The sequence below is a fragment of the Stegastes partitus genome, unplaced genomic scaffold, assembly GCF_000690725.1.
Source record: "Stegastes partitus isolate 25-593 unplaced genomic scaffold, Stegastes_partitus-1.0.2 Scaffold762, whole genome shotgun sequence".
Lineage (NCBI taxonomy): Eukaryota > Metazoa > Chordata > Actinopteri > Pomacentridae > Stegastes > Stegastes partitus.
In genome coordinates, this window is record NW_007578493.1 from 73,858 (window position 1) to 101,322 (window position 27,465).

Here is a 27,465-nt window from a genome sequence, read left to right on the forward strand (position 1 = left end):
TCTACAGCCGCTGAGCCCCCCCGCCAGGTAACACACCACCACTGCAAATTGCTGCTTTTTTTTTTTTTTTTTAAGGTTAGCTGTCTCTCAGCTACCATCCTCCTCCTTCATGGACATCATTAGCCCACTCTTTTTCTGTCCTCAGCATCCCCTCTTTGTCAATCTTCACTATAGTTGCTTTACCACAAAGCAAATATCCAGCATGTAGTTGTTAGTTTTGATATAACACTGTTAAAGTGACTGTAATTGAGAAAGCAGTCGACAGTTATTTTCTTGTAATATGATTTTCTTTCCTCTTGTTTTCCTCTGCCTCGACTACAGCGAGTCAAAATGCCGACAAGATGACATCTTAAAGTTCCGGACGTCTGGAAGCGACCCAGCTCTTCGAGCTTTTCTGTTTTGTTTTGGGTTTTTTTTCCCATAATGCCTTCGCCGCTCCTCGCTCGCCTCACTTTTTGAGAGCCATTTTAACACCAGACTGCATGAGCTTTCCACTTTAACTGTACCAATTTGATCCCGGCCACTTTGACCACCACTGGTAGGGTCGACCTGTTTGTACGCTGCTTTTAACCCACATGGATCACAGTGACAGTCGCACAGGAAGAGCAGAGCACCCTCACCGTACCCAGCTGATACATGGGATCACAACCTTCCTTCCTTCCTTCTTTGTTTTTCTTTGTGAATTATCCCAAACAAAAGATGGAAAGACTTTTATGCTCACTTTTTTGCGCTTATTTATATTTTTATTTAATTTTGAAATTATTTTAAATGTTTGTTTGGTTTGGGTTTTTTCTTTCTTTCTGTCTTTTAGCCTCTGCAAGGGCTCTCTGTGCCTAAAACGTTTGTATATATGTATATTGTAACAATGTCTTGGCTGCAATCTGGTTGTTTCAGCATCGGAGTATTCCTCTTTAACTCCAGTTCAGGTCTAATGCTTCTCCGATTAAGACTCTTCATTAACTTGTCGACTACAGCATTAGGGGGCACTTGGTCATTCTATTAATTTCAAGCACTCAAAAGTTAATTTCGTGCTCTATTTTATTTCGTCGGGTGTCCTCAAATGAAAGGCAGTTTTGTCACAGCGTAGCGCCTCGTCAGCATCGCTCCTTTGCTTACCTCGGTTATGATGTTCGAGGGGTTCAATGAAAAATCACAGCATCGATTCTATTTACCATTACTTGGTAATCAACTGCTATTTGGGAGGAGAGAGAGGGAGAATAAAAAAAGGTGGAAAATGAAGGACTTGATTTCAAGCGAGGTGCTGTGTCACATGGGGGAAGCATTCACTGTTTGCGGTTCACACCTTTTGTTTCGACGGTTTGGGGTTTTAATGTTAGTTGCTGGTGATCTTACACAAAGCATTTTACAGACTTGTCGTGAGTGAGCAATGTTTTGTTTTTCTTTTCAGCAAGTGCACTGACTATGTCTTAAGTTTAATTGTAAGAGCAGCTTTGTATGATTGAATATGCACATTGGTGTATGCTGCACATCACTGATTTTTTTATTTATTTATTTTTTTGACCCAGTTCTGTGAGGTTGCATACGGAGATCGACCTGGACGTCTGCTTGCATGCAGGTGTGATTGTGTTTCTAGAATTGTTTTGTTCAGAGAGCCTGGCCACTGTTAGGGTTTAGTTATTGTTCACATTTTGTAGGGTTTTGATATCTTTGTTAAAAAAAAAAAAAAAGAAATAAAAGTTGAATTGTTATGATTCCAAGCTTGTGACGATTTTTGCATCCCTATGTATGCAAGTGTGTTTTTGTAGGAATGTAAAATGTAATTTCCTACTTTAGAAGTGATGATCTGCGTGGAGCTGCAGACAGAAGCGGCTGCAAACAGACTCCATGAACCTGTCAGTGGCGGCTGGTTTTCAGTCAGGGTTGGATTGCCTTGTCTTCCCTGGCAACAAGCCCATCATCTCTTGGTCACAGAGCGTTTTGTTTTTGTCACAGTCTGGTGGTGTGACTGGGGCTCCCCAGGGTGCCCCATCCAAGCCCTTGACCACCCACCGACCCCACCCACCTACCCCCCCTAAGTCAGACGTTTCTGAATTATGGATTAGTCTGGATAGCTTCTTATGAAATATGAATTTTCCAAAGGAGCCCCGTGAAAGACACGAACACCCTACAACCCTCTGATAGTAAACCCAAATCTGTGGGTGTGACTTAAATCTGCTGGGCCAAAAAAACATCTGGAAACAAGTGTAAGTTGCTTCTCTCCATATTTTTTTCCCCTCATGCATGAGTGCGTCTCCACTTGTTTACCCGGGTATCACAAGAGTAGTTTAGTCATTTTTAAGTCTCTATTGGGGTGCATCTTATTCTCCAAAGTGTTGATCTAACCCAGAGCAGCGAGTGAGGGAACAACAGGGAGGAGAGAGGGTGAGATAAACCGCCCTCTCTTCCCCCCCCTCCTCTCCTCCTCACACGCGCTGCTGAGAGACGCGGAGGTAGACGGAGTGTTTATCGTGAGCTTTCGGTCAGAGGTCTAAATGACGGATTCATGTGTTCATCTCATTGGATCGCATCTGTCAGAGCCTCTGTATGTCTCTTTCCAGCAGCCGTGACGGGGACAGACAGTAGAGAGAGAAGAGGAGGAGGGACGCGCGTCGACTGACTCAAGGAAAGCTTTCAGTCCAGATTCCACTTTTACGCACAACCGGGAACGACTTGATTGGTGAGTTCAACTCTTTCTGGCTGTTTTTCTTGAAATTTTCCGCAACAAAACGACACATCAGCTCATTAACAGCTTGTTGATATTTGGATAATTCCTGCCTAAATTGATGAAATGGCCTCACTTCTTGCGCCATGTGACTTTTCCGCCTGAAAAAATGTTGCAGCTTTGAAAACAACTTTATTGGAGAGAAATGCCTTCTTAAATTTCCCACGAGGAGTCTGTGGGGGAGCTTTGCGCAGTCAAACGCCGGCGACAAAGAGAAATCTCCTCAGTTTAGACATTCAGACAGTCGTTTTTGATTTGTGTGATGATGTGTGCCATTTGTATTGGTGGCGGAACGAAATGAATAAGCCCCTCTGCTCACTGTCACAGGTTGAAGTGAACTCAAGATATGCTTGACGGAGTAAATGTGCAGAGCGCAGATGGAGGCAGGAGGAGGAGGGTGTGTGTGTGGTTGTGTGTGTGTGTGCCACAACGAGAAAGATCTGGTGCGTAAGCGACCTGTCATGTATCATTTCCCGTTCACTAAACTACCGCCGTTACCGGGCAGCAGCCAGCAGCCACGTGTTGGGTTGAGCGTGAGGGTTGTGAGCTTGAACGCACCAAACAGGAGGGGAGAAAAAAAAAAAGGGAAACCAGAAACATGTAATTTCAAGCAAGGCTGCACCCACAAAATGCATTGAGCATCAATTAGTTACATGTCTATGTATGGCTGCGCACTGTATAGCTGGAAATCTATTTGGAGGCGTTTGGAGAGGGGGGAAAAAAAAAAAAAAAAGCGCGCATTAGTGCTGAATGACAACCAGTTTATCATAGCTGCTGCGCAAACAATAGGCTTCCACTATATAAGTTGTTCCTTTTAGAAATCGGGTCTAATATGTTAAATGATGGATCCAGGAGCCCACCTCAGGGCTTGGTGAATTGATGCTCCAGTCCGAGAAAGCCTTCTTTTGTTCATAAACTGTTCTTTTTTAGGGAGGAAAATAGGCTGTGCAAGGAGCTGTGTGACAGACCAATACATCAGTGTCATAATTTGTTTTTATCCTCCCCATGCAGCCTCATTAAAACACTGTTTGAGGTGACTACTTTGTTGCTTGGGGGAATCACACCTCCCTCCAGGCAACTTGACATGCTCCCACTCAGCTCTCCATCTCCCTCCGCTCTCTCTTCCCATTCCCTCCTCCTTCTGTCTTTCTTCCTCGTTCTGTTCCAGCTTTCCATCTTTTCCCTGCATCGCCAGCGTCCCCTTTTCTTGGAGCTTCAACCCTCAGTGGGAGGGAAGCCCACTCCCCAAGACTCAGTCTGTCACCTCCGATTTTGAAATTCATTGAAATACTGTAGTGTGTACACACCAGATGCTAAAACGAGCGGTACAGTTTTCATTGTCGTACCTTAAATTTTGGTGCTTTACAACCACACAACTATAAAAAAGTGACTTAATTTAGAGTCACGCACTGTTTACAGGCCAAGAAGAAAAAAACTTGCATACACAGCAGGTAGTTATGATGCCATCGGCTCACAAGCAATGCAAATTATGGCCTCCAAATACGTCCATAAAGGCATCTGGAAGGCTGCAGCGACAGTTTTAGGTGGTGATTCTCGCTATAAATCAGTTTAGTGCATCAGATACACAAATGAACATAACATCTATAATGCATGCAGCAAAAGCCAAGTAAAAACTCTGCTCTTACCTCAGAGTGATGCAAAAACTTCTAATATGTTCCTGGAATAGCCCTTCGGTTGAGGAATCAATATGGGAATGATTAAATAATTAAAGACAAATTAAAGCACTTCAGACAAGCGAGTGATAATACAGAAGCCCTAATTGCCTTCACCTGCTTAAAGTTTTCATCTCACTTTTTGCAGAGCCTCCAAATGTTGGTGCTGATTTAGGAGACAAAGCTGTTGAGACATAAAGTGTTGCGCAAAAGGCACCAAAAGGTAAAGTGAGGATTCTTTTGAAAACAATGCTTCACAAAAAGCACAGGAAACTGGAAAAAACAACAACCTCAAATCAGTCTTTGATGTGACCACCCTTTCCCTTCAGAACATCACCAACTCCCCAAAGTGCGCTAATGCATCCTGGAGAATCACTTCTTCACACAGTCCCAGACGCACCCGGTGACGTTGAGATCAGGATGCTGGTGTCAAATCCTTTATGTTTCTTCTTGTTGCTGAAGAGACGGTTCTAACTGCTGCATGTCACAGAATGACTTTGAGACAACCAGATGAATCCCTGATTCTATTGCATGATAGATAAGAATCCAAACACCATAAGCACCTACAACTGTGATTATGAAATACGAGCAGAGTGACATTTCCCATGCTGAGCCACTGATTGTTGGGATGCTTCACAGTGCGTTATCACACCTAAGCTCTGACCCCAGAAGACACTGACTGACTAGCAGATAGAAGTATTGTCCTGGGGCTAGAGCAGTCCTACTAAATCAGGCAGTATATTGTAGAATAGTTTGTCCATATTAGAGTACAGATGAGTTTACTTTTGAACTGTAAAATGTTCCCTCTCTGTACATACTGCATATTATATACACAGATAATTGAAAAAGTGATGTGAAATAATAATAATAGCTTTACAGAAAGTTAACAAAACTGTTATTTTTGGTTATTGCCTGTTGGTCTGCAGTCTTTGTGTCATCATCGATATAGGCTTTAAAATGAATTTTCGGCATTAAGCCAAAATCAAGCTGAAGTAGTTTTGACCAGTGATTGTGTACATTTGAGCAGCAGAAGAAGCTTGATGATTTCTGCAATAGCTGGGAAAAAATGTGAATATATACGAAGAGTTCATTTGCAAAAGCAGATAACTTGTGATAATATCAGTCAAACTGAAGTTGAGTAGATTTGACTCAGTAGAAATGACAAAAGTAGAGATAACTTAAATTTGATTGATATTGTTTCAAGTAGACGATGGAAAAGTGGGTTTTCTGAAGGTTTGTTGAAGATGGAGTTCTCTGTTTTTGCAAATACACCGATATCCCATTAGCAATCGGCCAAAATGAGTTTGTTGATAGAATTTTATCATTTTAGATATCGGCAAAAATTCTAAACTGTCCACCCCCGATTGGCTTATACATCCAAATCATTACATTTAAATACTGATTTTGGTTTTTAAAAAAATCCAGTCATTCAGCCACAATCAGGACATACCATAGCGCTGGTATGACAGATGATAGTATAATTAACTGATTGTGACTGTAACAACACCACTTGTATCTCAGTTTGTGTTGGCACTGAAATCACTGCTCAGAAGTAGCTTTTCAATACCCTCATTTTCAAATAACAGTAAATGCAGTGATAAAGTTGTCATAAACTCTAACAGTAACAGCCATTGCTACCTGTTAGCAAAGACTGTCATTGTTGGTTTTACAGTGCCATAGACAGTAGTTGTTCTTTAAACAATGGCTACGACAATAAAAAAAAAAATGTTCAGCCACAGAAGGAAAAATTAGAATTTTAACTTTTCTCCCTTGTAGACTCTCCCCCGCGGTTCTATCAATACTCGCTGTGAATTTTCCCAAGCATCTGTCCGTCTGCAGCTCTCCCTCTGCTGCAGATGAATATTGCTTCTTGGAAAGCGGGCGTCCCCCTCCCCACCCTCTGAGTGGCTCGGGAGGTAGCACAGCAGTGGCATAGCGCAGACGGATTATGCTCTCGCGTAAATCTGCTGTCATTTCAAAACTCTCCGTTACAAGAGATTCTCTAATGAGAAGCCCTCTGCTACTCCCTGTCTATCTCCCCTTTCTCTCTTTTTCATTCCTTTTATCCGTCTCTCTCTCTCGCTCCTGTCTCTCCCCGTTTAATGGATGTTTTTTGCTGTCAAGGCCTTTTTCTGCCTGTGTGTTTGTGCGACGGAAAGCGAGAGATTCTGTTTGAAGTCAACATGCAGAGAAAAAGGCCTCGCATGTAGCAAAAAAAAGGCCTCGAGTCTTCAACTCGGAGGAGCTTCTCTGGCACTACAACCTTGGGTTTTCATTTCACTGTTGTGTCCAATTACAGATATCTGTTTCTAAACCTGACAGACAGAGTTCATCTGTTAAAGCGAGGCCCGTGTTTTAAAACAGAACCGTCAGCTTACAATAAAAAGGATAATGAGATTTTGAATCAAACAGTGGAACAGTTGGCTAGTCGGGGACCGAGGCTCGAACCAATCACGCTTTATTTGAGAGCAACAAAACCAACTGCCACTAGCAAAATAGTAAGCGTATTATTCCAGACTGTTGTGATTTTTTTTAGCACTACATAATGCATTAGGAAGAGAGAGGCGTATGAATGAATGTGATTTGTTTAAAAATTTACAACATTTCCATTGGAACTGGGTGAAAATTGGATTAAAATACTCGAACGGGGAAGTTGAAAAGTGGATCCGAGGCGAGTCTCGGTGATAGAAGACTGCTGTCTGTGTACGTTATTCAAACTTTTATCTTCCTCCTCCCTGACCCTTCCATCTGCTCCCAAACCTAAATCCCTTTTCCCTAACCAGCCAGAGATGAAGCCCGCTAAACACACCCACATTAACCTGCCTTTGTGCCCTTCGCAGACAGACAGAGCGCATTAAAGCACAGCCCTGGAGGAAAAAATGTTTGGGAGGGGATCTACATCCTCTAACTTAGTCATAACCTGGGGCCCCACTTGGCTGTCTGTCTGTCTGTCTGGAGACACTGTAATAGTTTTATTGGACCTAACAGGCTCAGCAGGGGAGCAACTCTGCTTTGAAAACTCGTTGAGCCTCCAGACAGAAGGAGAGGATGGATGGATGGATGGATGGATGGATGGATGGATGGATGGATGGATGGATGGATGGATGGATGGCCAGCAGAGAGTATGGAAGAATGCAATGTAACATAATAATGTAAAGACAGGAAGGATCAGAGAGGATAGGAAACTGGAGAGAAGTTGAGAAAATAAAAAGTGACTGAGTTATCGCAGAAGTCAGAATTAACTGATGATAAGACAGGGAAGGTTAGGAAGTCTTGTAATCAGAGGGACACGAAAAGTGAGAATGAAGGATTTACGTTAGGACCAATTAAGGCTATTGTACCAATAGAATGTAGGGAGTGGTCCTAATCAAAGATGGTAGCAGAAAAAAGAAGAGTGACGTGAATCAGACAAGAAGAGAGTTTTGCAACAAAACCAGGGATGATGTTTGAAGGAGGACCAGACAGGTCAAGATGAGAGAAGAGGAGCAACCATCAGATAAGATCTACTCTGTGTTTCTCCTCCTCCTGAAGCATCAGCCATCTCCTCAGTTCAAACATTATGTTTTGAAAGAATATTGACTTTTAATTGCTTGTTCTTTGTGAAGTTTATAATAACCGAGTGTCTCAAGACGGATGAGCTATGCGGCAACGATGCTGCATTTCTGCAACTTTCTAACCTTTCGAAATGCACATAGCATGCAGTCGAAGCTGTAACACACACACGCACACACACACACACACACACACACACACACACACACACACACACACACACACACACACACACACCAGGCTTAATGTAGTCTGTTAGGATCGTTAGCCGAGTTAATGTCCGTGCACTTGGCCCAATGGGACTTACTGTGTCATTCGCCATGCTCCCCAAACAGATACAGAGATACAGATATAGACCTGCCTCTGGGGGAGACATATGCACACAAACACACACTCACACACAGACATGCAGATGTGCACCTCGCCTTGTGGCTCTTACAAGCCGTGGCAGACGGTAATATTAAGCGTGTCTGTGGTGATGGTTTCAGGGTACCGATGCTGTCACATCAGATTAGCTTGACGATTTTTGGCCACGCCCCTTTCCTCTTGTCGTGCACCCCTTCTCCCACTGTCCTCTTTTTTTTTTTTTTGTCATTCCTCTACTGTCTCAAACATCCCAGCTGCTTGTTTTTTTTTCTCCTTTATATGCAACCCAGATCTTTGGGTTTTAAATTGCCTGTTGAAATTCAGAAGAGGAGGATTTTAAAAAGAAATTTCACGCTCTATCCAAATTGTGTTTCCAATCACCTATTCTCGAGGGTATCCATTTGTCCTTACACAATCCGAAATAGTCTTAAAATAACAGCGATTTCTTTGTGCTTCAAGGCAAGCCTTGGATCAACATATAAATTGGTTAGCAGTACAACATGCTTAATATCTCGGCTCTCCTCTCCTCTTCCTGTCTCTCCAGTCTCGTGTCGCTCTGCTTGACAGGGCGGGAAATCAGTCTCATTTCTGCTTTAATTCATTCTGATCAAACATGTCGCTCTCAATCAGCCCTATTTGATTAGAAGATGCCCGTATCACAGCCCACCAAGCAGGTAATGGTTGACACTCTCATATTTCAGTGTTATTGCGGTGTGTCTGTGTGTGTGATTTGACTGTGACAGTCAGATGCACACGTTATTTCCCCAAAGCTCAAGCCTGCACCACGTGTACAGCAGCATTTAGGCTTGCGTGCGACTATCACACACTCTATTGGAAGTGCTAATGCATTCTGTATATTTAGAAACTCTATCAATTCCATGTCTCCCCCACAAGTCTTTGTTACCACCCTCCTCATTTTTTTTTTCTTTCCATCTCATATCTTTTTAAAAATGCTTCATAACGCCCTCTTCTCTTCTCTTGTCTTGTCTTCTCTTCTCTTCCCTCAGAGATATGGGGTGTAGGCTCCCAAAGTTGCGGAAAGCAGAAGAGAGGCGTAGCCCGGGCAACATCTACTCCACCCTGCGACGGCCTCAGGTGGAGACTAAAGTTGGAGTTTCCTACACCTACCACTTCCTGGATTTTCTTTTGGGGAAAGAAGGTATGAAGTACAGTCTTATGTCCAGACGAATCATCTTTGTATAAGTCTCCTCTGCATGTTCTCCTTAATATTTTACTGATCAGCATTTATGTGCAAAGTTATATCCTCCTTGTTCTTTTTGGGCTGTGCCTGTGAAACCCAGTGAGACTTGCACGTCATGTGACTTGACTGGACTTCGCCCACACACGCATACTTGAAATAGTCATGTGTTACTTGTTTCTTGATATTTCACCTCTCTATTAAAGAGACACAAAAAACAACGATCATGCAGCTATTTAAGTATTTTGACTGTTTGAATTTAAATATTGCCGGTGTTGGATGAAAAGCTTGGAGCGACAAGCTCGACATCATCAAATTTATTAGGTTTTAAAGCGTTACAGCTGCTCTGATGGATATTTTTTATATCCACTGTTGCAGGACAAAGTGACAATAACTAATGGTAAGTTAGTATGAATATGAGAGATAATTATCACACAATCTGTTTCGCATTTTAGCATCTTTTCATCCAAGTTATACGGCCCTCACATCGTTTTGTTACGATCTCTCATCAGTCTCTTCTCCAGTTGCAAATAAGCTCTGACAAACTTCCTACATGATACCTGCATCAAACAGATGTTAAAGTTAGCTGCTAGCCGATGAACATGTTGTGCATTTAGCAGCTAAATAATCTGATATTTCCCACTAGGGAGAGGGAGAGAGTTGAGACCAAAACTGAGCTAAAAGGACATTTGACTTCCATTTGCTGTATCAAAATTTGAAAATCATTATTTGTAAGTGTTATGTTTAGAGTCATGTGGCCAAAAGAACTGGTAAATGTAGTTTTATGCTTTTTTCTTTCTTTTTTTTTGTGTAACTTTCAGAAAGTTACCATCCATTTATCTTAGTCGTATTCTTTACTATTAGCTTTAACAAGAAACCCTTAAAGCTGGAGTAGGCAGATTTTTTTGTGGAGTCACAAATTCCAATATATTCTTTCAGGATGTTGTAATTAAAGTGGTCTGAAAGGAAACTAGAATCCTGCACCTCCTCTTAGCTCTGTTTTCAGGCTATAGGTAATCTAGCCAATCACATGTATTTTAATCCAGATCTAGTGAGATACTACAAAGAGCCACAAAGTGAGAATAGGATGTAGTGGTGGACTGGGTTAAGCAGATGACTTTAACTCAAATTAATGGAGTCTTGTTTGAAGCTGAAAATGAATGTTGACTTAACTATTTTGCATGTTTGAATCGTGTGCATTTACCTGTGCACATCTGTGGGATGGGATTAGGACAGGAGGAGGACTGTATTGTCAGATTCTGGCTGTTTTTGTTTTTACTTTTCTAGAATTCTGCCCACCACAGCTTTAAATGTGTCAACCCTCCATAGCTGATGGATTCATTTTTAGGACTGGAACTGAATGCTGCTCTGTGTTTTTGCTTCTGCAACGACAAAGCGATGATAATAAATGAGTGAGAGGGTAAAGGAGCGAAGTAGAAAGCAATCTGAGACACGGCTCAAATGAAGAGAACAAATCTTGGCCATGAAATGCAGCAGGCAAGCTTCATTCAGATCTGATTCACATTTGTCTCACTTCCAGTCTGGAGGAGGCTCCAAAGAATGTGTCTTCACATTTGGTCATTCCAAAGTAAATCTGAAGAATGCTGTTTCACTGAGCTGCTTGTTCTGTTTTTAAATGTGGCTGTTTGCTCAAGTTTTTCTGGTGAACTCGGCTTTGCTTCGTCATCCTGAACCCCGGCTGCAGTGTTTGTGTGTGTTCCGCTCATAAAATAGCCACAGATGCTATTCCAACTTTAACCAGTCAAATGAAATGTTTAGGTCAGCAACTCTGCAGGTTTTCATACTGTAAGTATCTCGAGGGTAGAGAGTGGCTTATAAGCTGAAGTTGTGTCTGTGTGCAGCTCCTGTTGCAGTCGGTTCAAAGACTTTCTCTAATTCTCGGCTATATTGTGCACACTGCTGCGATGCCCTCCAACTTCCCCCCCGCTGCTCCCCTCGCTACAATGACAACACACTAAAGCCGCTGTATGTTTTTCAGGATGTCGCCTTTGAAACTGTGCATGTGTTTTTGTTTGCGTCTGTTTACGAATACGAGAAATTGCGTGTCTGATAATGTGTGGGTGTGTGTTTGTGTGTGTGTGTGTGCGCTCGCTGCGTCTTGAGAAGGTTTGATGAGAATCCTCCAGAGGCATCGGCTTTCTAAAAATACTAATTCTGCCATTGTGTTGGTGTGGTCTGTGGGGAGATAGAAGGGAGGGACGGGAAAGAGGGGTGAGGAGGAGAAAACGGATAGTGTTGAAGCAGATATTTAAAAAAACAAAAAAACATCACCTCTTTTTTTTCCGATATGACTTAATGTTTCTACAAGCCAGCGCCGTGCTCGTCGTCACCTGACAAGCAAAAGCAGGTGCAAAGCGGCTCGCTGAAATCCTTTTTAGAGGACTTTCAAATGCAACACTGTAACAGACAGCAGGCACGCCGCCACAGCCAAGTGGCACTGCTCTGGTTGCCAGTCGGCTTCATTTTCAGCCAGCCCTGTTATGTTTGGCAAATGGGTTAGGCTGCAGCGTTGGCAACGAGGAAATCTGGCATCCCGAAATGGTGGCGGTGACCAAAGCAGACAATAGACATGAGGATTGCTTGTCTTTCTTGTTGCTAAAGGCAGTGGCAGATAAATTGTCTAATCACAGCACCGCACACATATAAGACGCTAGAAAGAGACCACACACGATCCGCGGCGGCTCGTTCTCGCTCACACAAAACACTTTATAGCACTTAGTCAACAGAGTTAGCGTTATCGTTGAACAGACAGGCAGGTCATTTATATGGTAAACTCACTGATGCCACCTGAGCTGCTTAAGATGGGTGGACTATTTTAGGATAAACACAGCTACTATGAATTGTGTGATTGTGAGTGGGTATATGCCGGCCTCTTTCCATCTCTCTCACTCTCCCTCTCTCCATTTGTGATAGAGAGACCAAGAGAAGTGAAGGATTCCTGGAGGATTATCTGATTGTTTGTGGAGATTGAGAGACCTCATTCCCAGCAAAGGGATTTATTTTTATTTGTGTGTGCGCGTCTCTCCGTGTGTGTGTGTGTGTTTGAGTGTGTGTATGTAGGAGGCAGATAGAGGAATCTGTATGTCAGCCCGTGACATTGAAGGAAACCCACGGTCAAATCCATGCTTTAATTCAATTTGGCTTCCATTAATATTATTATTTCCCTGCCAGCGTGACTTGATGACTCCTACACAGTAATGAAAAACAAATATCTTTTCCCGGTGCCCCTGTGAAGTATGTGAGACTACAAGGCTGTTTATTAGACTAAGTTGTTTTGTCAGGAAGCGCAGCTTAATGTTCAGAATGAAGAAGAGCTCAGCGTGATTTCGAAGTCGACCTTTGACCGAGCGAGCGATGACGCCCGCCAGAAACAACGTGGCTGACGATATAGTGTCTGCCTTTGTTTTGTGAGCTCTAACAGGGCTCGAGCTGCAAAATATGTCTGTGTGACTTACCCCAGCTGGCTCACGCTTGGGTCACAGCGACCCCGCGGTGAATCCACGGAGAACGAGGAGAAAATATGTTTCGACTTGTATCAGACATTTGCCCCGCGGTTCACACACGGACCGTTCCTTTGATTTGTAAGGGCCCACATCTCTTCACATGACCTGACACTAATGTCTCATTCCACTCAACTGTCTTATTACTCTCTAATCACCAATCTGCTGCACATTGACAGATCGTCCACCTTCGCGAAAAGGTACCATGATCTTCATTATGGCTGATGTAGCATCGATCGGTTACCCTGACATGTCAGCGTGAATGTGGAGTATGAAATCTAACAGCCAGGTGTGACATTTTAACCCAGCCTCCTTTGTGTCGAAGCTGCGCTCGGATAATGAGCAGAAGACGCGGCGAGAGTGGAAAACAGGAGGAAAAAAAAAAAAAAAGAGCTGGAGTGGAGAGAGGGTGGTGGAAAAAAAAAAAGAAGTGATATAGAAGAAGAGAGGCAGAATAAAGTCAGGGAGGTGTAGCAGAGAACAGAGAGGGTGAGAGAATGAACAGCACATTAAAAACCGGTGAATGGTAGTCGGGTCTGGAGAGGGAACAAGCGTCTCGAGAGGAGAAGCCGAGAGAGAGAGAAAAAAGAGAGTTAGAGGTGTGAGGAATGAGCGAGCGGGAGTTAGGACTCTGCGGATGTGTGAGGAAGTAAGTTAGGTGTGATGCTGTGTGACTAACGCTGGGCTCAGGAGCAGACAGTGAGAAGCTGAACTCTGCTGATGACTTTCTGCCGCCCTGCAGAGACGGAGACCCACTCGGCTCATTAAAACTTACAACATGTGTCTAATGCTCAGCTCTGTGTGTGTGTGTCTCCGTGTGTGTGTGTGTGTGTGGCTGTTTGCAGCGCTTTCGTATACCTGTGGGTGTGTTTATTTTGCCCAGAGGTATGCGCACGGGTTTATGCAGCAGTTGTGTACGTGATCCACACCGAAATGTTATTCTGGATACCTCCTCTGTTGACAAAGTGTGATGCACTCCTTCGACGTGTAGCACAAATCCATCAGCCTGACACACTTTTCAAGGTTGGGCACGTCGACATTTTTTATGACGGGTTGTTGATCCGACGCTTCAAATCTTTTTTTTTTTTCTGGAATTGCTTTTTTTTTTTTTCACGCGGTTTCAGTCTCATTGGCAAAAAGCCTTGAGAGAATGCCAACAAAGATGGCAAGAGAGTTGCTGTGTGTCAAAAGTGAGCCAGACTGGAATTCACAGCATCACAAGTACATGGGTACTGTATGTGCCTTAAGCGCCACACTGTGTTCTCACCACAGCAAACCTTTTTTTTTTTTTTCTCCTGCTTGTACTTGTCAGCCATGTTTTTGTGAACCCGCCGCTCTTTTTCTGAGACATTTCTTCAAAAAAAAAGTGAGGAGATCAGACTCTCCTTTGACAAAGCTCAGACACTGACCAACTACTGACATTACTTGCGGTTACATTCCCTAAACAGCGGGAAGCTCCTGGCTCCAGGAAGTTGATTATTTTATAGTCACTGTTTTGGCACATATCCTCGCCTAAAACCTCTGCAAGTCATTAGAAGGCTATTTAAATAAACGTGAACCTCCAGCGAGCAGAGGGATAAGCCTTGAGGGTGGCTGTAAGTAGTAATCCCCATGCATCACCTAGCAGGCTTAGTGCAAACTCTTTCTTTCTCATGCGTGCATACTCAGACAAACGCGGGGGGAAAAAGATGGCTCGGGCACACTCGCTGAGATACTGTGGCACCACACAAAATGTGCGTAGAAATTGAGAGATTTGTACAAGGAATTAATTCTTTTCAAGCTGCTATAGGAAAGGGGGATGACTCTCACTCTCCACTTGTGAAATCCAGGGTCAAAAAGTGAGGCGTCGCTCCCGACACACAGAGCGGCTGTGATGTGGTCAAAGCTGCGGGTTGAGACAAAAATAGCAGAGAGGGGATCAACAGCTGAACAGCCGCTGTACCCTAGGACGCGTCCCCGTCTTTATACAAGCACTCCATCCTCTAAAACACATACACCCTTTTGCACTTTTACCCCTCCTAATGCTACCTCCATGCCCTCCCTAGTTGGCACTATCAAACTCCAGCCAGCTTTCCCGCCCTGAGCCTGTTCCCATGCTCCCATTCCGGGGCCGAATTGCAGCCTCCCTTTTTTTTTTTTAAATCCCACAGTGGCAGACAGTATAAATGAAGTCGCTTCTCAGCCTAAAGCGCTGCATAACACCCTAATAACTTTCCGTGTGCCTCTGCCTGAATTAGCTGCGATGCCTCGCCCGCGTCTTGTTCGGTGGGTGAGTGCCAGCCGTGCAGAGCTAATGACGGCTAATGACTGTTTACGGTGACAGGATCGTTGTTATCCCCCCCCCTCCCCAACCCTCCTCTCGCCTCCTACCACAGACTCCAGCTGTTATTATTATTATCACTGTACTGCTTTTGATAAGTCCCCACAGACACCCGTTTAAGTGTTTGCTTGATGAAAGGCTCTCGTGGTTCCAAGCGGCGATGCCAAGATGATGGTGATGGTTGGATTTTTCTTGCGGGAGTCCTCTCCATTGTTTAACCGAGGATGGTTTAGTCAGTTGTGCGCTCATGTGCTCGTATCCTTAACATACTTTCCAGCCTTCTCATGCATGTGTATGTGTGAACACGCCAGATGATGGAGAACAAATTGAAAATGAGATGGCTTGCACATTTCTTTTTTTTTTTTTTTCCCTTCCTTCCTTGTGTGAGGATGTGTGTGTGTTCTGTGTGTCTAGTTAATTTATTCAGGTTATTTTCTCTTCTCCAGACCCATGCAAATGAGATTGAATGGGAAAGGATGACAAGCATTCAGGCACAAACAGACAGCCTCATCTCTCTCTTTCTCTGCTCTCTCTCTCCTTCCACCAACACTGCTAACTGCCTCGCTCTCCCTGTCTCCCTTTTTTTTTCTTCTTTACTTCTCGTCTCTTTTTTCCAATCCACCTGGCAGAAACGCACAGCCATACGTACACGCTCCCCTCAAAAAGCCCGCGAACACACAGAGAGCCTCAGTACAATGCACAGAACCTCGAGAGGGTCCTCCTCGCAAAACATTGTGCTCTCCCAGGTGGATTTGCCGTGACAGTTTGCCTCCAAACGATAAGCTCACCATTTACACTGAAGTAAACTGGTTTTTCTTCCCATTGTGTTTGGTAATAAGGGAGCCGGCTCTGTGTTACCGATTGCGGCTAATTCCAACACGCTTAAACAAGCAGCATGATAACATTGTCTTTCAAACCTTTTGATGTTTGTGTGGGCATTTTTACTCAGCTGTGCGGCTATTTGTTTAGCTGAAAATGCGTTTAACTAAAAAATGGATGGGTGTATATTGAAAAGAGCACTTTGTATAACAGCGTATCCATCTCTGCAACTGTGTGTTTTCCCCAAAAAAAACAGACTGTGCTGGTGACGAGAGAGGCTAATAGTTCTGGTGTAATTAGTTTCCGATTTAGCGTGAAGATGCCATGTGTTGTATTTCAGTGGGAATTATCATAATGAAACATGCTCTGTCTTTGTTCCCTCACACCCTTTGTCCCTTTTTCTCTTTCCCCCTCTTTTTTTTTTTTTTCTCCCCTCCCTCCCTCCTCCTCTTTGTTCCAGTTTTTATCCATTTCTAAATATCTCTCGGCTACCTTCCCTGCCTCTTTTTTCAACCTGCTGCATCCTTGTCGTGACCATATTTCCCATTACCCCTTCCTGTCTAACCTTGTTTTTTCTCCCCTCCCCTCCCCACCCCGTTCTCTTCCCTCCAGAGGTGCCGGTGTCATCTGTGCTTTGTCTGTCCTCGGTCAGAGAGCTGCCGGTTCAGGTCAGGGAGCTCTACGCGCAGGGTTTCGTCCTGGTCGCCGTCCACCCCTTTGTCCACCCCTGCGGCCCTCGCCACGCGCACATCCAGCGCCAGCTCCACCGGGCCGTGCTGGTCCGAGAGACGCCGAGGTACGCAAATTAAACACACCCTGCAGCCTCAGCATCACTTCCAGTGAAGAAAATGGTAAACCTTAAAGATCTTCATTGTGGGCTGATTAACAAGATAATTAATTTGCAGCCAGATTGAGCCAGCAGTTAGAAGGTGTCACCTTATGTGACTTCATTGTTTTGATGTGGAGCCAATTGAGGCTCATTATCTCAAGCGTCCTCACCTCGTTTTCCTCGTGTAAAATTAGCTGCGGATGAGTCAGCCCCTAAAAATGGCCAACTTCAGCTCACTATCCCAATTCTTTCACTCTTGAATATACATGATGTTATACTGTACTGTTCCAAAATGCATAGCTGTCATATGTAGGGTCCTACTTAACTATGGAAAACAATGGAAAATGATCTCAGTAATTTCCATGTCTAAGTATGGAAAAAAGGATGGAGAATATAGAAAATGCCAGGGTTTCCAGACTATTGTCCGTACTCTGTTTTCTAAAATACAAAATTCAAATTTTAAAAAAATAAATGGATCATGTAAGCAGAGTGCTTTGGTGTTTGGAGAAGGCACACCAATCTGCAGCCAAATTAGTTGGAAAGAATATGTGGCACTATCTTTGAACTGCATATAGACACAGCATCACAAATAACTGAATATTGTCTGAGCATTAATGAGTTGTGCAGGGACGTAGGTATCGGAAAAGTAAACTGACCATCTTTTCTGTCTGTTCGTCCTTGTTTCCATGGACACAGTGAACAAACAAGCCTGCACAGAAGCTATGAGAATTAAATTGTTTAACTTTTTAGAACCAATTGGTTGATAAGTTCTGTTTATATTAATTGATTTGTAAGAGCTACAGTGCCTAGAGCTACAATGTCCTGGCAATTATTTGACAACATAATAGCAGACGTAATCAGAATGAAACACACAAGTTCACAGTTTGATATTAAAACTATTTATTTGCTGAATAAACATCTAGTTTTTTGTACTCAGATGTACAAAAACTAATGACTACTGAGAGGTCTGAGGCAGAATAAGCATGGAAAATGCATAGCAGCCTTGAACCCAGTTCTTCTTAACGCTCTTCTTCTGGTAACACTAAAAACCACAAAAGTCTTCAGGCATGCGTGCAACCTGAGCTTATTCTTGGAATTCATTATGGAGTTAATGACCAATCTAACTCCAATACAAACCAGATACATCCATGCAGAGACCTCCTAAGAATGCTGAACATTCATGATTATTCATCATCCTTTATACCTTCCTGTTGGTGGACTCATTTGTAGCTCTGCTGCATTTAGAGTTTGGAATCATGTAAATTTTTTCTCTCTGCTTGAGGTCTTAAGATATGTATCAGTTTTTTCCATAATTAAATTCCAAGAATACATCAATAATCAGTTAGTCCTGTGTTGAGGGATCTATTTTTTTCCCACTTATGCATACTAGCTTTTTAGCCACGCTAGCACCATGGCGCCATGGTTGACAATGAAGATCTGTTGGTTTGTCAGATGACAGTATTGCAGAGATTTGTTGATCGCAAAATTTGAATATCAATATATAGCATCACCAGCGGAATCAAGCAATCCTCTTATTTAGTGAAATATCCTAAAATCTAAATGATTCATTGGCATAAAATCTTATATCCATGGTTCAGAAAGTCATGAAATTCTCACAGAGATGCTAGTTTGGCTGTAGACCATTAGCCTTCTTTATTAGCTATTAACTGCATCTAAACCAAAACTTGTCTGATTGATATTTTTTTCAAATGAAAATACAATTGCAGCTTGGATCAGAGATGCAAATTACACTGTTCCTTTGAAATATATGAAGTAAAGTAAGTGACAAAATAGGTGAAACGCAGTTCATAGGGATCTTTCATCCTGCTATACATTGTATTCTGGTACTTTATATACCATTCTCTAAAACACTATTATTATCACACTCTGTCCAACGTGTCCGACATAATCTTACTGGAACCTTATCACAGTTTGAACAAAGGAAGTGTCACATTTAGACAGAACCCCCGTGGATTAATCCTGCTTCTGTTCATTCAGACAGCTATAGATGGTTATATATGTAACCTTCAATTTGCCGTCACTTACATTTCAATTAAAGGAATTACTTTGCTTAGCTGACAGTTTTTAGACGTTCTTCTTTGTTCTTTTTATTGTGAATTCAAGGAATAGTGTGTTGTATATACACACGCACACACTTTAGTGCACAGGCAGGTGCCAGGCTGCTCCTTTGATGCCCCTCCTGCCAAGTGGTCCTGCTGCTTCCTGGCACCTGTCACCGTGGAGACGGCTGATTGCATCATCAGCGCTCGCCAGAGGGGAACGGTTCGCTGAAAGAGAGAAACCATCTCTCCATCCTTTCATCTTCTTTCTTCAGTGATGACCGTTCCCCCCCCCCTCTCTTTTGTCCTCGTCACCCCCCCCTTCGTCCCCTTTACTCTGCCTTTTATCTCCACATCACCGCCATCCCCTTTCATCAAAAACCCCCCAAAAAAATGAAAGAAAAGAAAATATCACAGATCTACTGTTTCAAATCTAGCTGAGAATGTCACTCACGCCTGAGAGCACAAGATATTACCACGGCCTTCCCACTGACCTCAATCCAAATCTGAAGAGGCGTATCTGAATACTCCTTTTATGATGGAGTCTTGCAGTGGGAGCAGAAGGAAATTCAGTCCCTTTTTTCTGTCTAATAAGTCTTTTGTGGTTATGATGAGTGTGTGCTCTCCTTAAATGGAAAATTCACCCTGGTTCAGAATTGACATTATGTTTCTGCTGTGATCATTCTGGGTCAACGACTGCCTGTGAACATGAGCTCGTCTGCCAGAATCTATAGACTCAAAGCTTCCTTTGGACTGTCACGAGGTGATATAACTGCTCTGGCTATAATGGGTCATGTTATTACAGCGGCAGCACATTTGACATCTTCTGGCTCACAAGAGCAGAAATGGCTTGAACTAAATGACATATGATTGATGCTTTATGTGGAATATCTGTGTCAATTCTTTCATTTCTCACCTTTATAGCTCAGAGAAAAGCCAGCTGAGATGGGCGAGGAATCGCCTGGAGACGGATGTGTGCGTGGCAGGTCACCAGGCCGCCGACCCAGAGGTGATCCAGAGTTATGTCAAGAGGGTGAGTTCAAGGGGGCGTAGTGATGGCAAAAGGTTGATTTGGTTTCTCGTTATAACATTCATTTCACTTCATGTGTTTGTCTTAAAATAGTAATTTCTGAAGGTTGGGATAAAAATAATCATCTTTGTTGTGTCTTACAAACAATCTGGTCTGTATCCTATAAATGGCATTTTCGTAAGAGTGTAATTTGTATGACTTTGCGAAAAGGATCTTAGTGATGAGGCATCTATGCAGAGTGGAGGGCGACAGTTAGTTGAAGGAAAGGCCTTGGAGCGATAACGCACAAAAGGTGCAGAATCCACCTCACCCTTCTCCACCGTCGCCATACTTGTTGCACTGTGTGTTTCTGTGCGTGTGTTTTGTGCTGCCGCAACTCCGCTGTGACAGTGACGGAAACATTACGGCGCTGAAATAGCTACAGGCGACCGCTTATAATTGTCTGTCTCTACCATATGGTAACCCTGCCCTCCGGATCTGACAACGCAGAGCTTCTCAAATTCAAATGCCGCAAATTTGATCAGAGCTTTTCCATTTCAAAAATATTGCAAATTTACTCGATTGAAAGGTTTTTAACAATTCATGGTGAGCAAGAAGCAAGCCCAGTTGTAATATGTTAGACCCAAGTGGGCTGAAGGAGAGAAGGAGGGAAGAAACCAGCAAAAACATTCCCACCAGTTGCATTTCTTGTGACACTGCTCGCCATCCTGTAAATTGGAAACCAAAGGAGGCGCGATATAATGAATGGAAGCTTACAGTAGTTACAGTAAGCTGTAGCAAGAGTTAACCCGAAGACAGCCTGCCATTTATCAGCTGTTAAACTCACCTTTAGCCCCTCTGCTCATGAATTCGCCAACAGTCCAACATTGGGAAATGAAAATGTGCTCTATTGAATAGATTTGCATCTGAACACCCAGAGAGCACAAAGGAAAACCTGATTGGATGGAAATGCACATCACTGAGTATAATGTGATAGGCTTCGGCAGCGTGACATGAATAACCAATCAGATCACAAGCTGCCAGAGAGAGTTCGAGATAAGAACCCAGGAGCTGCATCGAGCAGACAGAGTGACAGGAGATGGCGTGTGTGTGTGTGAGTGTTCAGTTTTGAAATTCTATACTTTTGCTTTCCCAGCACTCGCTCCCCCTACCCACTCTGTCTCCGGACATACTCATCAGATAAAAACCACGCCAGTGTGTGTAAATTGTGTGAGTTTGTTGGTAATAGAGAGACTGTTTTTAAAAAATGTGATGTACGGATGAGTGAAGTGTCAAAAGTAGTGGGTAATAGGGGAAGATGTGTCTCATTATTGTTCGGTGGTAGTTTGCAATCTGATTTCTCTCCCGTCGAGCCTGTCTAAAACTGTCAGCCCAAATATCAACTGACAATTAACCACCAGAGCTCCATGGGAGGGAGCAGCACAGACACACACAGACCGCCGCACACATGTACACACACGGATGCGTTGAGATAATGAGGTCCTTTTGTCATTTGAATATTTGATCTTTGCAGATGATTAGGTAGGTTGTTATTCTGCCGAATATCTACCCTGCGTATGTCAGCCTTTGTTTGTGTGTAAATGAGGCTTTGTTTGTCTGACTATAGAAGAAGAGATAGTGCAAATTTATTTGTGCTGCTGTGAAAGAAGGCCTTTATATTTATGTGCCACTCAATTTTATTCTAATAGAGTTTACGGGGTGTGAGCAGATGATAACATTGTGTGTCTGTGTGTATGTGTGTGTGTTCCACCTACAGATCCAGGATGTAGCAGAGCAAGGAGTGATGTTTGTGGGTTTTCTCCAGCAGCCAGGTGGAGGACCCTGCTTCTTAGGGCAATGGGATCCCGAGGAGCTGTCGTCCCTGCATTCAAGCCCTTCACCGATACATCGACACCCTTTCAGCATCAACACCAGCCCAACAGATCCCACAGAGCCGTATCAAAACGGTGTAGAACCTGATCGTTGCCCCTCCGAACCTCAAGAGTTAGATCGTGCTGAATGTAACCGCAACACTTTGGAAACCGGAGAACCCGACTTCAGCCCTCTGAAACCCGCCCACAGTTTAGAACACAACACAGAACAGACTACTGAACAAACTCTAACCTCGCAGATTGGCCTAAAAGACTCAACAAACAAACCTCAGAATCACATCAGACTTAGTGCAGAAGTGGTTCAACACCCAGCAGACGTCCAGGAGAGCCAGATGAGTTCGCCCCTTCAAGAAACTGCAAGTCCAATAAGGCAGGAGGAGTGTAGTCCACCAGACACTAAACGAAACTTCAGTGGATGCACAGAGAATAACTTTAACCTTTCCAACCAGAGAGAAACCCAAAGTTCAAGCTCAGAGAGCTGGCTCAGCTCCCCAGAACTGGATCGTAACCACGATAGAAAGTCCAGCTCTACTCGTGCAGATGGGCGAAGCAGAGCAACAACGCACAACAACAACCATATCAGGCTGAACTGTTCAGAGAAAGATAAAGGGGCGACTTCACCACCAACGCAGGCGAGTAAGTAAGCAGGGTGCTGTTTATTTCTCACAGCAGGTTTACAAATGATCTGCATGGTTCTCTTCTCATTTGCCAACTTTCCTGTTTGTTTGTGTGTCTGTAGGGATGCAGCTCTTTGCTCTGTACAACCACACAGAGGAGCTGAACACCTCTCTGAGGTTCTATTCACTCAGGGTGCCACTGCGAGTACAAAAGGACGCAGGACTAATCACAGAAGTCGACGCTCACTGGCTTGACCACATGACTCAGCATTTCACGAGTGGAGCGCGCCTCATCGATGGGTTTTTCCACCTTGTCAGTGATAACGGTATGCTCTGTAGCCACAGCAATGTGTTATTGTATTACATTGTGTTGTCATGTATTATAGGTGATTATAATTTTGGAGCCACTTACCCCCTACTGTCATTCAAAGAAAACAGTTAGAGCATGCAAAATAAACAAGAGGAGATTGATGTACATACATGAATGAATGCAACTTAATCTAGGCAGTACACAGCCGCACCAGAAGCTGCCACAGCAAATACAATACTTGCATCCTCACAGAATAGCTCCGAATAGAGTATTATTGGGTTTTGTGACCACAGATTGTATAAAAAAAGACAGATATAGATTTCATTTCTGAAAAGTAAAGCTGAATGAATGAATGAAATGACTTAAACCTGCATTCTTTGTAATGGCCAGCAGGGGGCGAGTCCTCTGGTATCAAAGAGAAGTCAGACTGTGTAGAAATCTAAGAGAAATTGACTCTAATCTCCTTTGATTTGTTTACTAAATTTTCCTAATGTGGTTTTGGTCTTAATCACTACTTTCAAGTCTCAGTCAGTACTGCATGAGGTTCATTTTAGAAAATTGTCATCCCATTTAGAGTAAAATAGACCGTAAAGCTGGATATGTTTTAGGGCGGAGCTACCTTGATTGATTTTGCTATTGCATGGGCATATGGGTGTCCTCAAGTTCTCATTCACATCCAGTCATTGCTCATCAAAAGGTCAAGATGGGGACATCCATATTCCAAATTTGAGCTTTTAAAATGGTCGTCCACAAACCTGTGGGTGACGTCATGGTGACTACAGTCGGTGTGCGATGCACCTAATATGATCGCTCCCAATCTTTTCTAACTCCTGTAAATTATGGTTTGCACCTAAAGGAGTGTCAAAGTTGACAATGAATTCTGTGTGAAAGCACAGTTCATATTCGTTTACCTTCCGGCAGTAAATCCACAGGTGGTGGCAATTCCATTTAAATGCACTCACTTCCAGTTCTTTTAAAGTATATGCTTAAATTAACCCTTCATAAGGTTGTTATAACCCCTTATAAGGTTATTATAACTAATGTTTCAGCAGTTAACAGTTGCCTGGTTGAACATCAAGTAGATCCAAAGCAAACAACAATCATTTATCTAGTTTCTGTCCACCTGGCAAATGTAAGTCTGCTCCTTTTAGCTCTGCTTTGGTCTCCACCAATACCTGAGGGAAATATCTGACTCTTTAGCTGCTAAATGCTCTTCAGTGTTTACCAGATAGTTTCTAACTTTGTCTGTCTCCTGTCTGGTGCTGGATCTATAATGCTCTGAGGATTAGTCAGAGCTTTTCCTGCAAAACAGGAAACCAGGTTTATGAGAAGAGTGAGACTGAACCCGACAGTAAAGTTGCAGGCCATAAAACCTAAATTAGCCTAAAAGAAGCAACAACAATGTTCCATAAAGTTAAGGGGAACTTGGGCAGTTGGGTGATAGTCTTCTTTTCCTTTTACATTACACAGTCATTTAATCTGCTGTTAATGTAAAAAAAATATAGATTATTACAGCTTTAAAGTAAAGTTTCTTATGTCCCAGCTTTAACCTGAGAATTTTCACTGCTTGAGTGGTGCCAGTGTCTGACAAGATGAAAAAGCTGCTCAGGCTGTAGATCCCTGCTCCGCTGCTGGGTGATGGATGACATGCATGGTGTTATGTGCCGAAAGTCCGCGGCTTACACCATAAGTCACTGGAATAAGCAGGCTTAAGTCAAAGGGAACGGGGAGGCAGTAGTGAGAGATTGAAGAATGGAGATTAGTTTTTAGTTCCTGTTTGAATCACGTACATCCCTCTGTGTTTATCTGACTCTCTATCTGATTTCTCGACAGACAATGGGGTCTCATCTGTGGACAGCGTGTTCATCTTCCAGAGCTCTGCAGAGGAGACCACGAACACCTCCTACGATGCCATTGTGGTTGAGCAGTGGACCGTTGTGGATGTGAGTTTTTAATACTGTGCGAGAGATGTGCACTTTCAGAAATCCTTTTGACTGTAAGCTGTTTTCTGTCAAACATTGCGTAAGACTGGAGATGAATGGAAAGTAGTTGTGCGCTTGTGGATGAGCTTAAATTTGCCTACCTGCATGCATAATGTGTTTCCGTGTATGACTGCACACTTTTTTTGTGCGAGTGATTTGCCGTTTCTTTCATCTGCGCAGGGTGTTGTGGTGAAGGCAGACTACATCCCGTTGCTCCAGTCTTTAGCTCCATATGGATGGAGGCTGATGTGTGTGTTACCCACACCGATTGTCAAGACAAACAGGTACCAAATTACACCCAACACAATCGTACACTCGCATCTACCCAACCAGTCCTCTGCTTTTCCCCCCTCCATCTGCATACTTTTGATATCATCTAAACTCAGCAAGGACTAATTACTGCTTTGTTGATTTTAGAGTCATTATTCTTTTGTCTAACATGTAGCCTGTCTCGTTCTTTTTGGGATTACGACTGACAGTGTAGCTTAGGCTGCAGGACAGATGGTTTGAGATCTGACAAATCTTGATCATATGCTCATCCCCACATGAAACCGCTTTTGAAATCTGTCGAAGCTGCAAACAGACACGCCGTCGCTGAACCACTGTTGTCTTGTAACCTGTCACTTTACAAACCGCAGCGAGCGGGAACCGGATTTCAACACATGTAGCGATATGCAAGCGCATCATAGTAAAACGTAGCGGGTAACAATAGTAAAAGTGCTGCTCTTTTTCTTTGTGCAGTGATGGGAGTTTGTCGACAAAGCAAATCCTTTTTCTTCAAAGACCCATTTTGCAGCGCAAGAGAAAAGACTTCAAGGTTTGTCTCCCCTTTTTTTTTCTTTTTGCCATCTTTACAACAAATCTGTCACTCGTCTCTGTTGTGCCTTTAGGGCACGTGACTTTATGTCGCAGAAGGTGCCATTAAAAAGTTATGTTGCTAAATATGGGATGTACAGCGAATATAAACCTGCACACGCTAAGTCTAATAATAGGCAAATAGTTGGCCTCAAACTGTACAGGAAAAAGGCGTCAATGAAAGAAGCTTTGTTGTGGTTTGTCAGGTGTCTGGAGAGATAGAAAGAAAAAGACACGACACAAAGCGCAAAACTGTCTCAAAGACATCTATTTGATTTCAGATGCTGAACCTCAGGGGTCGCAGCAAGGAAAAGAAAAATTCTGCCGGTGAAATGCTGGAGGAGAGAGAGAACAGGTCCCCAGTGGTGGAGACGGAGATGGACATGTTGGAAAGAAACACAAAAGAGGAGGAAGAGACGGAAGGGAGGAAGAGCAGGGACAGCGGAAGAGCGAACCTTCAGAAAGGTGGAGAGGAGAGGGAAGAGGATCCTCAGCATCAAAAGGGCTTCTTGTTCCTATCAGACAGCAGGGTTTCTGTTGAAGACCTGGAAGAGGAAACTGACATTGACAGGATCCCACTGTCCAAGCAGGAGAAGTCGGTGAGATGGACAGATTTCTGTCAGGGAGATGATGGAGGGGTCAAGGAGGAGGTGAGGACGGAAGAGCGGATCAAGCAGCAGCTGTTTTCTGGTGTCTGTTGACACATTTGGCAGAAAGCAGGCAAAAGGAGCTGAAACCTGGTTGGCTGGTTGAAAAAAAAAATCAAATAGCGTTCAACTTTTTGTTGACTTGCATTTTTAGTTCCTCTGTGGACAACTGATATGTAGTCAGGCATATACTGTATCTATATTGCGTTCTGTTGCTAACGCTTCTATGTGTCTTTATATGAAATGAAATGAGACTGTACAAGGCTATACAGTAGAGCTAGTCTCCAGTCCAAGCCTTAAGTATTATTTTCTTTCACACTGTTGTATTTTACTACTTTCTTGTAATAGGACTGGGAGTTTTAATTTCACTGGGCTCACTGTATTTTTATATGTAAAGAATATAATTTAAGATAAAAACGAGAGGTAGAAAAAAAAGCAAGTATGTAGTACACTGCATTAAAGCCTGAACTGACACGTAGGTGTTGGCCGATTTACTGATGTCAGGTCATGTGACAGCCGAAGAGTAACAAGAAAGCAGCGATGTCAAAGGTGTTTGAGGTGATTTGGAAAATGTCTTGATTCCAGTTTTCTAGTAATTTGTCCACCACAGGGATCTTATTTTTAAATTCCAGACGGTTTTGCTTGGTCACAGTTTTACATAATTTATTGACCATCTGTTAAAAGAGTAGCAGCAGATGCATAATTATCAGTTCCTTCAAATTCTTAAACCAATGAGTGTTAAAAGTGTAGCATGGGTCAGGCTGTAAACTGCACTGAAGTATTATTATGAAGTAATTTATAAATGGAAATTTACATTGCTGGGAGCTTTACAAGTATTTCACCTTCACTGTAATGGGACAGTATTAGTAGTTTTAAAGATATCTCAAAGCTTGGCCCCATCAGATCCACCGTCTTCTTGGACGCTGGTGAGAAAATTCATTTTTTGTAATTTGGTTGAACTGACCCCAGAAAACGTGTAATTTAGAAATCAGCTATTTATTCCTTATTTGCTGGACCACCTGTGATGTGTATAAGTAGTGTAACATGTAGGTCTTAATATAAAAAAGGAGGTCAATAAAGTGTTTAAAAAAAG

At 43.1% G+C, this 27,465-nt stretch overlaps 1 protein-coding gene across 1 annotated transcript; it reads left to right on the forward strand.

Annotated features, from left to right (window-relative positions):
* The first annotated feature begins 2,465 nt into the window (after positions 1 to 2,465).
* rftn1a (raftlin, lipid raft linker 1a) lies at positions 2,466 to 27,464 on the forward strand. The gene is made up of 10 exons (XM_008291778.1): positions 2,466 to 2,677; positions 9,321 to 9,472; positions 16,784 to 16,967; positions 19,985 to 20,093; positions 21,847 to 22,597; positions 22,701 to 22,904; positions 24,722 to 24,831; positions 25,051 to 25,154; positions 25,612 to 25,687; positions 26,007 to 27,464. The coding sequence occupies exons 2-10, from the start codon at positions 9,325 to 9,327 to the stop codon at positions 26,424 to 26,426; spliced, it is 2,106 nt and encodes a 701-aa protein (XP_008290000.1). The 5' UTR covers positions 2,466 to 2,677; positions 9,321 to 9,324; the 3' UTR covers positions 26,427 to 27,464.
* The last annotated feature ends 1 nt before the right edge of the window (position 27,465 follows it).

Coding starts and splice junctions, on each gene's coding strand:
- rftn1a (XM_008291778.1), top strand. CDS start 9,325: ATGGGGTGTAGGCTCCCAAAGTTGCGGAAAGCAGAAGAGAGGCGTAGC. Junction 24,832..25,050: donor AGCAGTGGACCGTTGTGGAT/GTGAGTTTTTAA, acceptor TCATCTGCGCAG/GGTGTTGTGGTGAAGGCAGA. Junction 25,688..26,006: donor GCAAGAGAAAAGACTTCAAG/GTTTGTCTCCCC, acceptor ATTTGATTTCAG/ATGCTGAACCTCAGGGGTCG.